Consider the following 19,815-nt stretch of genomic DNA (forward strand, 5'->3'; position numbering starts at 1 on the left):
ACTCTCCATAGTAATATAACCAAGTGAAGTTTATTTTTTGACCACAAATGTATAGTACTTTTAAAATATTTAAGCTGAAGACACTGTGCATTTTAAAACACGACGAGTTAGAAAATGGCAATGCAATCACATATTAAATCGTTTTCATGACTTGCAAACACAATTTGGCAGTCCGCAGCGTGGGCAAAATCTATAAGGTTCCAATCAACGAAAAACAGAAAATGTGTTCACACTGTTTTAACAAGAGTTTTGCGTTTCCTCAACCACAGCAATAGGAAAGTTTGCGGATTTATGAAAATGAACACCGAATTAAGTGAATTAACTATCTGGGTTGGGATTAATCGCACAGTTTTTAATATTTTTCATATATTAAACAAATATTATTATTCGTCAAAGTAAGGTAAGATACCTGTAACTCAGATAGTGGTAGTTCGATGGATAATTTTCGACATTCTTTTTGCACATCTATAGAAAGTGCCAAGACAAATAATTTTCTGAAAAAAATGGGAACATTTTTGAAAAGTGTTGGCATGGCAGTTTTGGACAAACTGCTCTAGAATCTGGAGCATAAGTCTCAACGCCCTGACTTTTTATAGTTCCTCAGATCTAAAAATTCATACGGACGGAAATGGACAGATCGCGGTTTTTATTATTTTACGAAAATTGAAGCAGTAGTCAACCTGCGCTGCATATAGGCTTAGTCCCAACTAGCACTTAAGGTTCGCGATGTTCCCAAGTTCATACAATCGGGCAGACGGACAAAAGACCATGGGAAAGCACGACTCGTTTTGTAATCATAGACTACAGAGAACTCATATACACCCACTTACAAAAAATCCAATTTAATTTTTCGCTGCTCAAGTCACAAAACTATTGACAATGAAGACAAACCCGGATCAAATAAAACCACAAGGTAACTATAGATTTATGTTTACATTGTAATATCTGAAACAAAATGATAAAATTTTTATACCTTTTACTCGTAGAGCTATACTAGATTTGTTGAAAAGTATATAACAAGCAGAAGGAAGCGTTGCCGACTATATAAATTATATGTATTCTTGATCAGGATCAATAGCTGAGTCGATCAAGCCATGACCGTCTGTCCGTATGAACGTCGAGATCTCAGGAAATATAAAAGCTAGAAGGTTGAGATTCAGCATACAGATTTTAGAGACATAGATGTTGCGCAAGTTTATTTACAAACCGCATAAAACTACCACGCCCACCCTTTTGAAAAATGTGTTGATTTTTTTTCACATTTGTATTAATCTTGTAAATTTGCAAGATCGATTTGCCTAATAACTTATTTTTGAACCATTTTTCGATATATTTTCATAATGTTATTAGTCTTCCATTATCCTAGAAAAACTATGAAATTTCGCGTTCGCATTCACACTAGCTGAGTAACGGGTATCTGATAGTTGAGCAACTCGACTATAGCATTCTCTCTTGTTTTATCTGAGGTCCACCCAAATAATATGCCTCTAAGAGAAGGAATTGAACAACATTGTAAATGAACCAACACCACCAAAAACGAAACAGGACGTAGAAGATTAATTGCCCTTCATACCTAAAATATTGTAAGTACAAAACAGGAAATCTTCTTAAAAATATAGTTCTTATAAACCTATATTTAGGGAAATGTAAAGCGACAGCTAACTGAGCTCGCCAACCGTTGAAATCCGACGAACATAGCGTAAGGCTCGGGTGGTTGTTTGAAGATATTCCAAGACGCACGCGCAAAGGTCCACCTGCTCCTTGTCGGTTATGTGGGTGGTGCTCTTGTCCTGGAATCTCAGCCTTATTTCATTGTGACGATTATCGATATGATTGCGTGCTACGAGCTTTTGCTCGATCCTCAACTGTGGTGAAGGATCATGTAATGCCCGTCCTTCCTTGGCCATTTTATACAGAAAATCCCAAAAAGTTATCATCCTGAATGGCCCCTCACAGGGAATACATCCTAGTCAGAGGTAAGCAAGTAGGGATTTTAATACATTACAAGAATATATATTTAAGCACGACTAAAGTTTTTTTACAGCTATTATACGGACGGAAGGATGATCTCCTTGGAAAATAATTAAATTAGACAAAATAGTTTTAGATTTAAGAAACTTATCAGACTTGCAACCCAAGAAATAATTAAAAATAAAATACATTGCTCTGGGCATAGAACACCATATACGCATGTATACAGTCGGCAGCTAAACACAAAACGAACAAAAATAAACATAGAAATAAGCGCTCTCATGTTATATAAATTGCAAGGACAAAAATATTCTAGTTATTCTAGTGTCTTTGGTCTATGGCTTTACCCTACATACTGCCAACCATCCGAATGACAGACAACATCCTTGCTAGATCAAATATCTCTCATCGCCACTTTATCTCAAAATCATATCCAGGAAGTAACTATTCAGCTGACTGCAAGCAGAGGAAACTTAATTGTTGCCTTAATATACTGCCCTCCGACACTTAGATGAACAGTTGCCATTGCTGGGCAGTTCATCACACACAATTGGAGAAGCCACATGCTACCCCCACCGTGCAACTGCCTCTCCAAGTGCCATAGATTTTGGGATCTCCAATGGCTTTAGACAGCAACTAATCAGGGTGAAAGTGCTGACAGAACTGTTATCTGACCATCATCTGCCATTGATTGAAGACGCCCAATCATTTCGAAGTGTTAAAAAAATGCTGTCTCCAAGCGAGAATTCGGATCTTTAAAGAACACATCGAGGCTACTGTAGAACTCAACATTTCCATTGACACTTTGCAGTAGGATGGAAGCGTACGTCGACTACTTCACATCGGCGATCATTGAAGCTGCAAGGCAGGCTACACCAAGTTGGTCTCACGGCCATAAGGCCTGCCATTTTAAGCTTGGAGGCTAGGGACTTGCTTAGCCACAAAAGACGCCTCAGAAGACAATACACCACGACAGGAGATCCTAGCATTTACCAGCAATATTCATACTCCGACGCTCAGACACGCCCTATACCTTACCGCATGAAGTAATGATGCAACTAAAGGTTTTGTAGCCAAAAAAAAACCCTCGTTACTATGGCATAGACAACCGAACTGCGAAATTTCTATAACGTGCTTGCTCTTGGGAAAATATTTAATGCTATGCTAAGATTAGATAATTTTCCCAGGCAATGAAAACGTGCGCGCATTGTAATGATCCCCAAAGCTGGAAAGTCACCAACACAGATCGACTCATATCGCCCGATAATCCTGCTACCAACTTTCTCCAAAGTTTTTGAGAGAATTTTGCTTACCCGCTTGATGGAACTGCCGGAGGTAGGTAACACATCCCACAAGAACTAGCTTTGAACAGTCGGCGAATTTTTGGACGTGAAACAAGCGTTTGATAAGGTGTGGCATGAAGGTCTGCTATATAAAATGAAAGATCTCCTCCGAGCAGCCTATTATGCCATCCTCAGCTCCTTCATCGCTGATCGGCCCTTCGATGTTGCTGTACGAAACTGTCGGTCAAGCCTGGAACACATTCATGCAGGGGTTCCACAAGGAAGTGTGCTTGGACCCTTCCCGTATACCCTGTACACTGCTGACATGCCAACTCCCGTGAACAACACCGATGAAGCCTCCCCTGCTCAGCTGCTCCTGGCCACCTACACTGATGACACCGTCATGCTTGCGTCGCACTCATCCTTTCAATTCAGCCCAATGCAGTTCAGGAATGGCTGCTGCAATCGAGCGATGGACTGGTAAATGGAACAAATCCATTACATTCACTAAGTCGGACTGTGTCACATTTACCCTGCGACCTCAAACATGCCTAGGTCTTCTCTTTGACGGAAATACCATTGACCACGTCTCATCCCACTGCTACTTCGGAGTTGACCTTGATGGACGCTGAGTTGAAAAGCCCATATCACGGCAGTTAGAGCCAAATCCTCATGGAAGCTGAAAAAGCTGGACAGGCTTTTCCACTCAAGCAACCTCCATATGGCAGTTAAGGCTCCCTTAATAAAAGCCATATTAGGTCCAACACTGACCTACGCAATCCAAGTGTGGAGTGTGCCTCCGGGACTCAGCTCAATGGGCTTGGAGTAATACAATCGCGAGCGGCATGACATGCATCTGGGCTACCCTAGTATGTGAGCAACCGAGTCATCGAAAAGGACTTAAAAGTTGTCCCACTGGGAGACCAAATAAACTTCCACAGCAGCCGATATGCTGACAGACTTAGCGCCCACCCGAACACGTTGGCAAATCTTGTCGACCCTATTTCCCTTACACGTAAGATAGCATAATCTCTCCACGGTACAATTGTATACATTATAATTAAGAGAGGCGTGTTGGCGAGGTGTGTTGCTGTCGGCAGTTGGAGTCTGCGGTTGGAGTTGGTGTCTTAAGCGGTGTCGCCGTAGGCGAAGTTTGTGCCGAACAGAGAGTTGCACACTTTCACGGCCACGTTGAGACGGGCGATCTTCTTGGATCTGCCGTGGGCGTGGAATTCCTGGTTGTCCACCGTGATTCCCAGATGCTGCATGCCGGTGGTATTGTCGCCAGATGACCCGTAGTCCGAGTAGCTGAGTCCCGGGCGCATCTGCAGGGGAATTGATTACTGACAGTGAATATAGTGAGGTGGGCTGGCCTACAATGCAAAGAATGGTCGCCGGGTGCATGGTCTCCCAGCCAGAGGGTAGCTCCGTACGCACTGGCGGCTTCTTTGGTTCCTTCGGCGCGGCGGGAACTGGAGTTCCGGCATCCCCTCCGGCCTGCTGGGCAGCATTGGCCGAAGGGTGCATCTCGGGTACGACATAGCCCTCGCGCTCCCACTCCGTGAACAGCTTGTAGATGGCATACGAAGCCAGATTCAACATGGGCAGATCATCATCCGGTGCATCGGCCTCATCCTCGTTAGTGTCTATTGGCTCCGCACCTATCTCCACCTGGTGAATACGGGGAGGCGATTATAAAATCGCGCCAAGCCTTCTCGCAGGCCGCGTTCTTGGCTGTCATCTTTGAGGTACCCTTGCCCACGTACTGAGTCGAGTTCACATTGACAACGGCCGTGAATCCCCCGTCGGTATTGATGTCGATGGTGAAATCGCTGATGGTCACGCCCTTAACCTCGTTGAGGGCCATCAGAGCGTTTTTGGGGAGCATGGACTTGCGCAGCTGGCGATTCCGTCGCAGCTTCTTGTCCCGAGTGCGTTCTACGATCGAGTTAAAAGACATATATGTTATTGTAAAAATGTTAAGTAATTTCCAGTCTGTCCTTTCATAAGAACTCTAGTGATTCGTGTGTGTGTGCGATAAAAGTCTGGGAAAACTGTTCACCAAAGAATTCCACGCTTACCAGACGACTTCTTCCGCTTTTGGAAGATCTTTTTAAATGGGATCTTGCCCCCGATGCCGCTGGCACTGGTATTGTCCTCTATAATGTCGACGGACAGTTCATCGTCGACAGAGATCGGCTCCTCCTTGATGATAACTGGCAAGGCCAGCTTCGAGGCGATGGCGTCCACATCCGGATTTTGCTGTTGGACGGACGAGTTCGGCACTTGAACGGGGACAGGAGTCGATGGCTGCTGAACAGCCACCGGAGTGGCCGGTGTCGGATATGAAGCCACCGGAGGAGACTGCTGCTCCTGGACATTGGCGGCCTGCAACGGCATTTGGATCAAAGGCTTGACGGTGGCATTGGGATTCTGCGTTTGCGAAAGAGTTAACCGATTAGTTAGCAAAGGCAACGGGCTGGTCCAGTGGGTCGACAGAAAAGCGACTCGCTGACCAACGGAAACCATCAAGTCGTCAAGTTACCCGGAAGCGTCAGGGTGGTCGGCTGGTCAACTTAAAACCATAGTTCAGGAAATAGCCATGGCCATTCCTGCGACCCAAGTGCCCCGAAACGAAACTCTGCACCAGCGGAGCCACCTGCCCAGCGACTGTGGATCTAGGGTAGGGTAACAATTCCCTCATTCATTTTAAGGGGTTAAAAACACCAAAGTCCGATTAACAAATAAATGCAGTCTTATGGTGAGTTAATTTTTCGCTAATGTATTCTGTTGCAGCGAGGTTCGAGAAAATCAAATTCTAATTCTAATACAATTTTCTCCGATATGCAAAAATAGAGTAATTTTTAATGACTAGTGCTCCATAAGTTACACAATTCTAAAATAAGTTAAATTTTTTCTTTCTATTTAAGTACGAAACAAATCAAACACGAATTCATTTTGGACTTGGAATAGTATAGTTATGGGGATCCTTCGGTCATCGGCTGAGCTCATGGTCGCCGGCTCGTTTCGGGCACTTTCGGTGGAGTGAATGGGGATTGCTATCTGACGCAAAACTAATAATTTTAGTTACAATTTTGGGTGAATCCATTTTCATTAGCCATAAAAGTTAGCGATAACCGCAAGTCCAGCGTGAAACTATCGCAGTGCTAGCCATCTCTGGTTGATCGAAAGCACGAACGGAGGGGAATGAGTGCAATGACCAAATGGGTGGGATACAAATGCAATGGAAGAGGGAAAGCTGGGGGTGGGCTGGAGGGTGCATTGTGGATGCTGGTGGAATTCGGACAACGATCTGCAGTGCAGACTCTGCACTTTCGATTAACCCGCTTTTAGTGGCTATTGCAAATGAGTTCACAATTGTAATGAATACACACACTTTCACTTTGTGCGCTGCAAATTATAGAAATAAAATCGAAAACTTTGTTATTTCACAAAACAAATATGGATGAGTCCAACAATGGTTTTTGTTTTCGTGATCTATTTTCACTAGGGACACATCTCTTCACAGGGAAGTTTAAACTCACACTCCTGCACACACTTGGAAAAAATGCAGATTCTTACGTAAATGCCTCCAAAGACAAATGGCTTGTTGTTTGCCGTGAGTGGACGAAGTTTTCCCTCCATCTTGATTTTTTCGATTTTGTAATTTAATTTTTCACTGTTCAAATCACAGAGATAAGCTTACTGCGCTGACGGGAAAAACCTAAATAGGGATGTAATGCATATATCAGAATATATCGATATTTGTTTCACATATTTTGAAAATCGATTCTTGTATTAAATATATTAGAGACATTTCACACTCTCCATAGTAATATAACCAAGTGAAGTTTATTTTTTGACCACAAATGTATAGTACTTTTAAAATATTTAAGCTGAAGACACTGTGCATTTTAAAACACGACGAGTTAGAAAATGGCAATGCAATCACATATTAAATCGTTTTCATGACTTGCAAACACAATTTGGCAGTCCGCAGCGTGGGCAAAATCTATAAGGTTCCAATCAACGAAAAACAGAAAATGTGTTCACACTGTTTTAACAAGAGTTTTGCGTTTCCTCAACCACAGCTATAGGAAAGTTTGCGGATTTATGAAAATGAACACCGAATTAAGTGAATTAACTATCTGGGTTGGGATTAATCGCACAGTTTTTAATATTTTTCATATATTAAACAAATATTATTATTCGTCAAAGTAAGGTAAGATACCTGTAACTCAGATAGTGGTAGTTCGATGGAGAATTTTCGACATTCTTTTTGCACATCTATAGAAAGTGCCAAGACAAATAATTTTCTGAAAAAAATGGGAACATTTTTGAAAAGTGTTGGCATGGCAGTTTTGGACAAACTGCTCTAGAATCTGGAGCATAAGTCTCAACGCCCTGACTTTTTATAGTTCCTCAGATCTAAAAATTCATACGGACGGAAATGGACAGATCGCGGTTTTTATTATTTTACGAAAATTGAAGCAGTAGTCAACCTGCGCTGCATATAGGCTTAGTCCCAACTAGCACTTAAGGTTCGCGATGTTCCCAAGTTCATACAATCGGGCAGACGGACAAAAGACCATGGGAAAGCACGACTCGTTTTGTAATCATAGACTACAGAGAACTCATATACACCCACTTACAAAAAATCCAATTTAATTTTTCGCTGCTCAAGTCACAAAACTATTGACAATGAAGACAAACCCGGATCAAATAAAACCACAAGGTAACTATAGATTTATGTTTACATTGTAATATCTGAAACAAAATGATAAAATTTTTATACCTTTTACTCGTAGAGCTATACTAGATTTGTTGAAAAGTATATAACAAGCAGAAGGAAGCGTTGCCGACTATATAAATTATATGTATTCTTGATCAGGATCAATAGCTGAGTCGATCAAGCCATGACCGTCTGTCCGTATGAACGTCGAGATCTCAGGAAATATAAAAGCTAGAAGGTTGAGATTCAGCATACAGATTTTAGAGACATAGATGTTGCGCAAGTTTATTTACAAACCGCATAAAACTACCACGCCCACCCTTTTGAAAAATGTGTTGATTTTTTTTCACATTTGTATTAATCTTGTAAATTTGCAAGATCGATTTGCCTAATAACTTATTTTTGAACCATTTTTCGATATATTTTCATAATGTTATTAGTCTTCCATTATCCTAGAAAAACTATGAAATTTCGCGTTCGCATTCACACTAGCTGAGTAACGGGTATCTGATAGTTGAGCAACTCGACTATAGCATTCTCTCTTGTTTTATCTGAGGTCCACCCAAATAATATGCCTCTAAGAGAAGGAATTGAACAACATTGTAAATGAACCAACACCACCAAAAACGAAACAGGACGTAGAAGATTAATTGCCCTTCATACCTAAAATATTGTAAGTACAAAACAGGAAATCTTCTTAAAAATATAGTTCTTATAAACCTATATTTAGGGAAATGTAAAGCGACAGCTAACTGAGCTCGCCAACCGTTGAAATCCGACGAACATAGCGTAAGGCTCGGGTGGTTGTTTGAAGATATTCCAAGACGCACGCGCAAAGGTCCACCTGCTCCTTGTCGGTTATGTGGGTGGTGCTCTTGTCCTGGAATCTCAGCCTTATTTCATTGTGACGATTATCGATATGATTGCGTGCTACGAGCTTTTGCTCGATCCTCAACTGTGGTGAAGGATCATGTAATGCCCGTCCTTCCTTGGCCATTTTATACAGAAAATCCCAAAAAGTTATCATCCTGAATGGCCCCTCACAGGGAATACATCCTAGTCAGAGGTAAGCAAGTAGGGATTTTAATACATTACAAGAATATATATTTAAGCACGACTAAAGTTTTTTTACAGCTATTATACGGACGGAAGGATGATCTCCTTGGAAAATAATTAAATTAGACAAAATAGTTTTAGATTTAAGAAACTTATCAGACTTGCAACCCAAGAAATAATTAAAAATAAAATACATTGCTCTGGGCATAGAACACCATATACGCATGTATACAGTCGGCAGCTAAACACAAAACGAACAAAAATAAACATAGAAATAAGCGCTCTCATGTTATATAAATTGCAAGGACAAAAATATTCTAGTTATTCTAGTGTCTTTGGTCTATGGCTTTACCCTACATACTGCCAACCATCCGAATGACAGACAACATCCTTGCTAGATCAAATATCTCTCATCGCCACTTTATCTCAAAATCATATCCAGGAAGTAACTATTCAGCTGACTGCAAGCAGAGGAAACTTAATTGTTGCCTTAATATACTGCCCTCCGACACTTAGATGAACAGTTGCCATTGCTGGGCAGTTCATCACACACAATTGGAGAAGCCACATGCTACCCCCACCGTGCAACTGCCTCTCCAAGTGCCATAGATTTTGGGATCTCCAATGGCTTTAGACAGCAACTAATCAGGGTGAAAGTGCTGACAGAACTGTTATCTGACCATCATCTGCCATTGATTGAAGACGCCCAATCATTTCGAAGTGTTAAAAAAATGCTGTCTCCACAAGCGAGAATTCGGATCTTTAAAGAACACATCGAGGCTACTGTAGAACTCAACATTTCCATTGACACTTTGCAGTAGGATGGAAGCGTACGTCGACTACTTCACATCGGCGATCATTGAAGCTGCAAGGCAGGCTACACCAAGTTGGTCTCACGGCCATAAGGCCTGCCATTTTAAGCTTGGAGGCTAGGGACTTGCTTAGCCACAAAAGACGCCTCAGAAGACAATACACCACGACAGGAGATCCTAGCATTTACCAGCAATATTCATACTCCGACGCTCAGACACGCCCTATACCTTACCGCATGAAGTAATGATGCAACTAAAGGTTTTGTAGCCAAAAAAAAAACCCTGGTTACTATGGCATAGACAACCGAACTGCGAAATTTCTATAACGTGCTTGCTCTTGGGAAAATATTTAATGCTATGCTAAGATTAGATAATTTTCCCAGGCAATGAAAACGTGCGCGCATTGTAATGATCCCCAAGCTGGAAAGTCACCAACACAGATCGACTCATATCGCCCGATAATCCTGCTACCAACTTTCTCCAAAGTTTTTGAGAGAATTTTGCTTACCCGCTTGATGGAACTGCCGGAGGTAGGTAACACATCCCACAAGAACTAGCTTTGAACAGTCGGCGAATTTTTGGACGTGAAACAAGCGTTTGATAAGGTGTGGCATGAAGGTCTGCTATATAAAATGAAAGATCTCCTCCGAGCAGCCTATTATGCCATCCTCAGCTCCTTCATCGCTGATCGGCCCTTCGATGTTGCTGTACGAAACTGTCGGTCAAGCCTGGAACACATTCATGCAGGGGTTCCACAGGGAAGTGTGCTTGGACCCTTCCCGTATACCCTGTACACTGCTGACATGCCAACTCCCGTGAACAACACCGATGAAGCCTCCCCTGCTCAGCTGCTCCTGGCCACCTACACTGATGACACCGTCATGCTTGCGTCGCACTCATCCTTTCAATTCAGCCCAATGCAGTTCAGGAATGGCTGCTGCAATCGAGCGATGGACTGGTAAATGGAACAAATCCATTACATTCACTAAGTCGGACTGTGTCACATTTACCCTGCGACCTCAAACATGCCTAGGTCTTCTCTTTGACGGAAATACCATTGACCACGTCTCATCCCACTGCTACTTCGGAGTTGACCTTGATGGACGCTGAGTTGAAAAGCCCATATCACGGCAGTTAGAGCCAAATCCTCATGGAAGCTGAAAAAGCTGGACAGGCTTTTCCACTCAAGCAACCTCCATATGGCAGTTAAGGCTCCCTTAATAAAAGCCATATTAGGTCCAACACTGACCTACGCAATCCAAGTGTGGAGTGTGCCTTCGGGACTCAGCTCAATGGGCTTGGAGTAATACAATCGCGAGCGGCATGACATGCATCTGGGCTACCCTAGTATGTGAGCAACCGAGTCATCGAAAAGGACTTAAAAGTTGTCCCACTGGGAGACCAAATAAACTTCCACAGCAGCCGATATGCTGACAGACTTAGCGCCCACCCGAACACGTTGGCAAATCTTGTCGACCCTATTTCCCTTACACGTAAGATAGCATAATCTCTCCACGGTACAATTGTATACATTATAATTAAGAGAGGCGTGTTGGCGAGGTGTGTTGCTGTCGGCAGTTGGAGTCTGCGGTTGGAGTTGGTGTCTTAAGCGGTGTCGCCGTAGGCGAAGTTTGTGCCGAACAGAGAGTTGCACACTTTCACGGCCACGTTGAGACGGGCGATCTTCTTGGATCTGCCGTGGGCGTGGAATTCCTGGTTGTCCACCGTGATTCCCAGATGCTGCATGCCGGTGGTATTGTCGCCAGATGACCCGTAGTCCGAGTAGCTGAGTCCCGGGCGCATCTGCAGGGGAATTGATTACTGACAGTGAATATAGTGAGGTGGGCTGGCCTACAATGCAAAGAATGGTCGCCGGGTGCATGGTCTCCCAGCCAGAGGGTAGCTCCGTACGCACTGGCGGCTTCTTTGGTTCCTTGGGCGCGGCGGGAACTGGAGTTCCGGCATCCCCTCCGGCCTGCTGGGCAGCATTGGCCGAAGGGTGCATCTCGGGTACGACATAGCCCTCGCGCTCCCACTCCGTGAAGAGCTTGTAGATGGCAAACGAAGCCAGATTCAACATGGGCAGATCATCATCCGGTGCATCGGCCTCATCCTCGTTAGTGTCTATTGGCTCCGCACCTATCTCCACCTGGTGAATACGGGGAGGCTTAGGCGTCATCTTCGCAATTATAAAATCGCGCCAAGCCTTCTCGCAGGCCGCGTTCTTGGCTGTCATCTTTGAGGTACCCTTGCCCACGTACTGAGTCGAGTTCACAGTGACAACGGCCGTGAATCCCCCGTCGGTATTGAAGTCGATGGTGAAATCGCTGATGGTCACGCCCTTAACCTCGTTGAGGGCCATCAGAGCGTTTTTGGGGAGCATGGACTTGCGCAGCTGGCGATTCCGTCGCAGCTTCTTGTCCCGAGTGCGTTCTACGATCGAGTTAAAAGACATATATGTTATTGTAAAAATGTTAAGTAATTTCCAGTCTGTCCTTTCATAAGAACTCTAGTGATTCGTGTGTGTGTGCGATAAAAGTCTGGGAAAACTGTTCACCAAAGAATTCCACGCTTACCAGACGACTTCTTCCGCTTTTGGAAGATCTTTTTAAATGGGATCTTGCCCCCGATGCCGCTGGCACTGGTATTGTCCTCTATAATGTCGACGGACGGTTCATCGTCGACAGAGATCGGCTCCTCCTTGATGATAACTGGCAAGGCCAGCTTCGAGGCGATGGCGTCCGCATCCGGATTTTGCTGTTGGACGGACGAGTTCGGCACTTGAACGGGGACAGGAGTCGATGGCTGCTGAACAGCCACCGGAGTGGCCGGTGTCGGATATGAAGCCACCGGAGGAGACTGCTGCTCCTGGACATTGGCGGCCTGCAACGGCATTTGGATCAAAGGCTTGACTGTGGCATTGGGATTCTGCGTTTGCGAAAGAGTTAACCGATTAGTTAGCAAAGGCAACGGGCTGGTCCAGTGGGTCGACAGAAAAGCGACTCGCTGACCAACGGAAACCATCAAGTCGTCAAGTTACCCGGAAGCGTCAGGGTGGTCGGCTGGTCAACTTAAAACCATAGTTCAGGAAATAGCCATGGCCATTCCTGCGACCCAAGTGCCCCGAAACGAAACTCTGCACCAGCGGAGCCACCTGCCCAGCGACCGTGGATCTAGGGTAGGGTAACAATTCCCTCATTCATTTTAAGGGGTTAAAAACACCAAAGTCCGATTAACAAATAAATGCAGTCTTATGGTGAGTTAATTTTTCGCTAATGTATTCTGTTGCAGCGAGGTTCGAGAAAATCAAATTCTAATTCTAATACAATTTTCTCCGATATGCAAAAATAGAGTAATTTTTAATGACTAGTGCTCCATAAGTTACACAATTCTAAAATAAGTTAAATTTTTTCTTTCTATTTAAGTACGAAACAAATCAAACACGAATTCATTTTGGACTTGGAATAGTATAGTTATGGGGATCCTTCGGTCATCGGCTGAGCTCATGGTCGCCGGCTCGTTTCGGGCACTTTCGGTGGAGTGAATGGGGATTGCTATCTGACGCAAAACTAATAATTTTAGTTACAATTTTGGGTGAATCCATTTTCAGTAGCCATAAAAGTTAGCGATAACCGCAAGTCCAGCGTGAAACTATCGCAGTACTAGCCATCTCTGGTTGATCGAAAGCACGAACGGAGTGGAATGAGTGCAATGACCAAATGGGTGGGATACAAATGCAATGGAAGAGGGAAAGCTGGGGGTGGGCTGGAGGGTGCATTGTGGATGCTGGTGGAATTCGGACAACGATCTGCAGTGCAGACTCTGCACTTTCGATTAACCCGCTTTTAGTGGCTATTGCAAATGAGTTCACAATTGTAATGAATACACACACTTTCACTTTGTGCGCTGCAAATTATAGAAATAAAATCGAAAACTTTGTTATTTCACAAATCAAATATGGATGAGTCCAACAATGGTTTTTGTTTTCGTGATCTATTTTCACTAGAGACACATCTCTTCACAGGGAAGTTTAAACTCACACTCCTGCACACACTTGGAAAAAATGCAGATTCTTACGTAAATGCCTCCAAAGACAAATGGCTTGTTGTTTGCCGTGAGTGGACGAAGTTTTCCCTCCATCTTGATTTTTTCGATTTTGTAATTTAATTTTTCACTGTTCAAATCACAGAGATAAGCTTACTGCGCTGACGGGAAAAACCTAAATAGGGATGTAATGCATATATCAGAATATATCGATATTTGTTTCACATATTTTGAAAATCGATTCTTGTATTAAATATATTAGAGACATTTCACACTGGCCATAGTAATATAACCAAGTGAAGGGACAGAAAGACGGCGGAAAATGAGCGCAGACAACTGATTTTTTTCTAAAAGAATTAACAATAATATAAAAATAACACGAAGATGCCTATTTGAAGTGTCTAAAAATTAATGCGAAAATTAAAAATTGCAACAGTATTTCTGTATTTCTTGAGAAATTTATAGCTTTTAGAGCGTGTGCATGTTAATTCCCTCAATTTTTTGTGACTGACTTACATTTGAATATAGTAAAAGAATAGTCTAAAACTCAAACCATAACCGCAACAAAATTATTAATTTAACGCACAAAATTTTTGTTATGATCGTGGTTTATTTTTTGACCACAAATTTATAGTACTTTTAAAATATTTAAGCTGAAGACACTGTGCATTTTAAAACACGACGAGTTAGAAAATGGCAATGCAATAACATATTAAATCGTTTTCATGACTTGCAAACAAAATTTGGCAGTACGCAGCGTGGGCAAAATCTATAAGGTTCCAATCAACGAAAAACAGAAAATGTGTTCACACTGTTTTAACAAGAGTTTTGCGTTTCCTCAACCACAGCAATAGGAAAGTTTGCGGATTTATGAAAATGAACACCGAATTAAGTGAATTAACTATCTGGGTTGGGATTAATCGCCCAGTTTTTAATATTTTTCATATATTAAACAAATATTATTATTCGTCAAAGTAAGGTAAGATACCTGTAACTCAGATAGTGGTAGTTCGATGGGGAATTTTCAACATTCTTTTTCCACATCTATAGAAAGTGCCAAGACAAATAATTTTCTGAAAAAAATGGGAACATTTTTGAAAAGTGTTGGCATGGCAGTTTTGGACAAACTGCTCTAGAATCTGGAGCATAAGTCTCAACGCCCTGACTTTTTATAGTTCCTCAGATCTAAAAATTCATACGGACGGAAATGGACAGATCGCGGTTTTTATTATTTTACGAAAATTGAAGCAGTAGTCAACCTGCGCTGCATACAGGCTTAGTCCCAACTAGCACTTAAGGTTCGCGATGTTCCCAAGTTCATACAATCGGGCAGACGGACAAAAGACCATGGGAAAGCACGACTCGTTTTGTAATCATGGACTACAGAGAACTCATATACACCCACTTACAAAAAATTCAATTTAATTTTTCGCTGCTCAAGTCACAAAACTATTGACAATGAAGACAAACCCGGATCAAATAAAACCACAAGGTAACTATAGATTTATGTTTACATTGTAATATCTGAAACAAAATGATACAATTTTTATACCTTTTACTCGTAGAGCTATACTAGATTTGTTGAAAAGTATATAACAAGCAGAAGGAAGCGTTGCCGACTATATAAATTATATGTATTCTTGATCAGGATCAATAGCCGAGTCGATCAAGCCATGACCGTCTGTCCGTATGAACGTCGAGATCTCAGGAAATATAAAAGCTAGAAGGTTGAGATTCAGCATACAGATTTTAGAGACATAGATTTTGCGCAAGTTTATTTACAAACCGCATAAAACTACCACGCCCACCCTTTTGAAAAATGTGTTGATTTTTTTTCACATTTGTATTAATCTTGTAAATTTGCAAGATCGATTTGCCTAATAACTTATTTTTGAACCATTTTTCGATATATTTTCATAATGTTATTAGTCTTCAATTATCCTAGAAAAACTATGAAATTTCGCGTTCGCATTCACACTAGCTGAGTAACGGGTATCTGATAGTTGGGCAACTCGACTATAGCATTCTCTCTTTTTTATCTGAGGTCCACCCAAATAAAACGCCTCTAAGAGAAGGAATTGAACAACATTGTACCAAAGACGAAACAGGACGTCAAAGATTAAGTGTGTTTGCATACCTAAAATATTATAAATACAAAACAGGAAAACTTCTTAAAAATTGTAATTCTTATAGGCTTAGGGAAATGTAAGTCGACAGCTATCTGAGCTTGCAAGCCGTTTGGAATCCGATAATATATTTATATAACAAATAATGTCGCAAAACTTTTTTTCACTTCGGTACAAGCGCCTGACCAAAATCAATTTACGGTGTCCACGAATATGTAAATCGTGCACTGACGATGAACTAGTGTCAAATTTGTATAGCACCTATTTTAACAACATTCTTAACGAGAAAACTTAGACAACATTTTAAATATAATTGTTTTATTGGCGTTTCCACATGTGCCAATTTGAATTTTAAAATTAAATAAGAAGAAACGCATTTTTTTAAATAAAAAGACATGAAATTAACTTAAAATTTTTCGAACTACAATTACACTTTAATATTTCGTTACATTTTTCAAGCGGCTTGCCAACTTTTTTTTTGTGTGTATTAAAAGACGATCTTTGGGTTCCTTTCGAGAGTCTTCTTTTCATTTCTCTCAGTTGCTTTTTGACGCCGGGCGCGTGCGCATTTAAAACGATTATCAAATGAAGTGTTCACAAATTTGTTTAAATTTGAAAACGTTTCCGTTTGGACGCAAGAAAAAGGAATTCTTAGTAATTGAAATTCTACGGGAAACAACAACGAAAAACAATTTAAAAAAGCATAATAATATACAAAAATAAGAAAACGCGGTACAACAAATAATTAAGGAATCTGTTTTAGAATTTCATGAATCATTTATAAAGTTAAATCTGTTAAAAAGATCTACGGCTAATTTTGTTGTTTCTTGAACCAAAAACCTAATCTAATATTTTATTCATTATTCTCAGCGCAGTAGTAGTGTAAAATATATTGGCCTTGGTGACTTACGTCACCCAAGATTTTGTATATTAGCAAGCGGTAATTGTTAAGTCAGCGCTTTCGTGTTTATGGGACATTGGAGATTTGTACATCGATGCTGGTGGGAACGAACGGCTATTAAAATTTGGCTGACTGCTTGGGTTGTTTAAATTCGAAAGAAGGAAATTTTGATGACTAAGGGGATAAAACGTACTGTTTTGGAATTGTTTTTGCTGGATTGTATTTCATGGTAATGTGTGGAATTTGGTGGGGTCACTTTTCTCGATGTGGTTCGATTGAAGTTTAGGTTTTAGGTTTATATTATTATGAGAAATGTGGAAACTTTTATTAGTATTTGCAGTGACAGTATAACGCATAAACATTAACTGAAGGAGATACCTAAATATATTGAGTATGTTTTCATCTGCAAACCCTTTTTTATTATTATTTTTACACATTTTTTAAACTAATTGGTTTTATAATTTTGGGTAGCAATGTTAGCATGTATACATTTTACTATTTTTGTATTTGTTCTTTTAATAATCGTCATAGAAATACTGGTAGTAATTCTACTAAATCGGAATGCAGCATACAAATTAAAAAATTGCTTGTTCATTTTTATTATTAGTTAGTTGTTATTAGTTACAATTAGTTTTTATTAAAAATGTTGAGGGTCGTTTTTGAAATCTTCACACTTTACCATTTAACGTATAGTATTTCTTATTCCTTTCCTTATAAAACGGGCTTGATTATGACAATATTTATATTTTCTATATTTTATATTTTACCCGTTACTTGTAGAGTAACGTTGAAAAGTATGTAACAGGCGTTTCCTACTATATATAGTATATATATTCTTGATCAGGATCAATAGCCGAGTTGATCTGGCCGTGTCCGTCTGTCCGTATGTATGAACGTCGAAATCTGACTATAAATGCTAGAATGTTGAGATTCAGCATACAGATTCTAGAGACAAAGACGCAGCGCTAGATTGTTGACCCATGTTGACACGCCCACTCTAACGCCCACAAACCGCACAAAACTGTCACGTCCACATTTCTTAAAAATTGTTGGATATTTTTCATCGCCCACGCCCACTTTTGAACAATTTTTCAATATTTTCTCATTTTATTCCCCAATATCTATCGATATCCCAGAAAAATTATGACATTTCGCGTCGCAGCTAAAAAACGCGTATCTGATAGTCGTGGAACTCTACTATAGCATTCTCTTTTGTTTTATTTTTATTTTATATTTTTTGCATATTTAATTTGTAAAAATGAGCGAATATGTGGTTTACAATTTCAGAGAACCATTTGGCTATGAGGACTTTAAAACTTAGGAAAAAGACAGACAGACAGTTTTGGTTAACGACTCCTAAAAAATAACAAAGGACAATTATCTGAGCAACGAATCGCTTTGAAGTATTCGCTGCTTAAATTCTATGATGATCACGAGAAAAGATTTTTGGACAAACTGTTATGGGGAATTATCACTTAAGGCCCCGCGAAACTACATTATTCAATTTTTGTAGCTTGTCTGTGGGCTAAAATATATTTCGGCCGAAAAGTAGGCAATACAATTTTTATAAGTTGACCCAAGATTTTGGGTATTTCACAAATTTTTGGATTTCTAAAAAAGACAGATCAGATTTTGAGTAATGACTAGAAGCTCCATTTCATTGGGATTTTTATCCATTTTATTCCGAAGTGCTTTTATAACAACAAATGAAAGCGTCAGCAAGAGCCAGCACTTGATATTCTCTATATTAATTCTCTATATATTACGATCATTTATAGATTTCCCTACCCAAGATCTAGCTTTAGCGAAAGCCAGCCACATTTTCTGGCGTAACGAGCACCGGCCAGAGTCGCAATTTTTAATTTCGTAATAGCAATTTCATTAATATATAAACATTGGGAGCTGATTCCTTTGAATGTTTTTCAGATTTGTTTGTGTACACAACAAAGTATAGAAAACAATCTATCTACCAAATTATGTTATCCAAATTATGTGCCGACGACCTGGGGAAATGACCCCAGATCGGCACTAGGTCGGATATTACCTAATTATGTGTTCCATGTGAAATAATAAGGCGAAGTATTTGCTTATGGTTTTCGTTTATTATTCTTGACAAGTTGAAGTTAGATATGATCCGCTCAGCTCCGGTTCTCCTCTGCAAGTGTCACCCGGCCCCTGCGCTATGAGCGTCGAGCCCTCGGTCGGCCAGCATAAGTGCATCGTGACTGTTGCTGTCGCGCTCGAGTGTTGCATTCATGAGAGTGCTAGCCCAGCAACTCCGCATAAAGGTCCGGGGGCAGCAGCGGCGGTGAGGTAAGAAACGTCCCGCTTGCAGATCATTGACCAGTTCAGCCGTGGCACATGTATGGTGTGAGGGGCCAGGAGAAGCGTTTAGCTGGTGTTAACTTCCATATACATAAGTACTTTCAACATCTTTAAAAATGATAGCTTCAACTAAAAGTTTTGTAATGAATAATTGTGAGACACTTCTTGAAGAAGATAGTTAATTTTGACTATGTTATGAAAAAGTTAGTTATCTCTAGCCTATAAACTCCATTAAAAAAGAATAGAGAAAACTATTCTTTTCTTTCTCTTTCCTAAGTCATATGGTCCCAGTCAATGCTAGAATGCAATGCAAAGATTCGTAATCTCACCTCTAAATAAATACCTTAGGATAACCTGTCCAACATGCAAATGTTTAAGGCCTGTTTAAAATTTGGCGAAACAAATAAAAGAAATAACAATCGAAAAACAAAATATTACTGCTGGTAATCCATCTTGTCACAACAATAAAACGTGTAAATGTAAACTTTTACAATGGAACATGTGAAAAGAAAACTTATTTTTCCTCGTTGAAAAGTATGTTACAGGCAGAAGGAAGGGTTTCCGC

At 40.8% G+C, this 19,815-nt stretch overlaps 1 protein-coding gene, 2 long non-coding RNA genes and 1 pseudogene across 8 annotated transcripts; 2 read left to right on the forward strand and 2 right to left on the reverse strand.

Annotated features, from left to right (window-relative positions):
- The first annotated feature begins 526 nt into the window (after positions 1–526).
- Positions 527–2,185, forward strand: LOC116803156. Of its 2 annotated transcripts, none has more exons than XR_004363423.1 (4): positions 527–913; positions 1,467–1,583; positions 1,641–1,976; positions 2,034–2,185. It is a non-coding gene; the product is annotated as an uncharacterized LOC116803156 (long non-coding RNA). The 2 variants fall into 2 exon arrangements; XR_004363424.1 differs by having other exon boundaries at positions 2,045–2,185.
- Positions 2,186–4,287: 2,102 nt separating this feature from the next.
- On the reverse strand, positions 4,288–6,949 carry LOC116803151 (annotated as a pseudogene).
- A 653-nt stretch (positions 6,950–7,602) lies between these two features.
- On the forward strand, positions 7,603–9,261 carry LOC116803157. 2 transcript variants are annotated; one of them, XR_004363425.1, is made up of 4 exons: positions 7,603–7,989; positions 8,543–8,659; positions 8,717–9,052; positions 9,110–9,261. It is a non-coding gene; the product is annotated as an uncharacterized LOC116803157 (long non-coding RNA). The 2 variants fall into 2 exon arrangements; XR_004363426.1 differs by having other exon boundaries at positions 9,121–9,261.
- Positions 9,262–11,365: 2,104 nt separating this feature from the next.
- LOC6620679 (double-stranded RNA-specific editase 1) lies at positions 11,366–14,040 on the reverse strand. Of its 4 annotated transcripts, XM_032727079.1 has the most exons (5): positions 13,932–14,040; positions 12,895–13,760; positions 12,431–12,782; positions 11,710–12,287; positions 11,366–11,657 (listed from the first exon to the last, which is right to left on the reverse strand). In XM_032727079.1, the coding sequence occupies exons 3-5, from the start codon at positions 12,747–12,749 to the stop codon at positions 11,460–11,462; spliced, it is 1,095 nt and encodes a 364-aa protein (XP_032582970.1). In that variant the 5' UTR covers positions 12,750–12,782; positions 12,895–13,760; positions 13,932–14,040; the 3' UTR covers positions 11,366–11,459. The 4 variants fall into 4 exon arrangements, with proteins under 4 accessions (XP_032582970.1, XP_032582968.1, XP_032582967.1 ...); XM_032727077.1 differs by lacking the exon at positions 12,895–13,760; XM_032727076.1 differs by having other exon boundaries at positions 12,431–13,760.
- Positions 14,041–19,815: the final 5,775 nt, after the last annotated feature.

The sequence above is a fragment of the Drosophila sechellia genome, unplaced genomic scaffold, assembly GCF_004382195.2.
Source record: "Drosophila sechellia strain sech25 unplaced genomic scaffold, ASM438219v1 U_298, whole genome shotgun sequence".
Taxonomy (NCBI): Eukaryota; Metazoa; Arthropoda; class Insecta; order Diptera; family Drosophilidae; genus Drosophila; species Drosophila sechellia.

What these genes read in the sequence shown, in the direction of transcription:
- LOC6620679 (XM_032727076.1), bottom strand. Translation starts at nt 12,878, where the DNA reads ATGGTTTCCGTTGGTCAGCGAGTCGCTTTTCTGTCGACCCACTGGACC. An exon ending in AAAGCGGAAGAAGTCGTCTG is followed by an intron (nt 12,288 to 12,430) that starts GTAAGCGTGGAA and finishes ACTCGATCGTAG; the next exon opens with AACGCACTCGGGACAAGAAG. An exon ending in CGGCGACCATTCTTTGCATT is followed by an intron (nt 11,658 to 11,709) that starts GTAGGCCAGCCC and finishes ATTCCCCTGCAG; the next exon opens with ATGCGCCCGGGACTCAGCTA.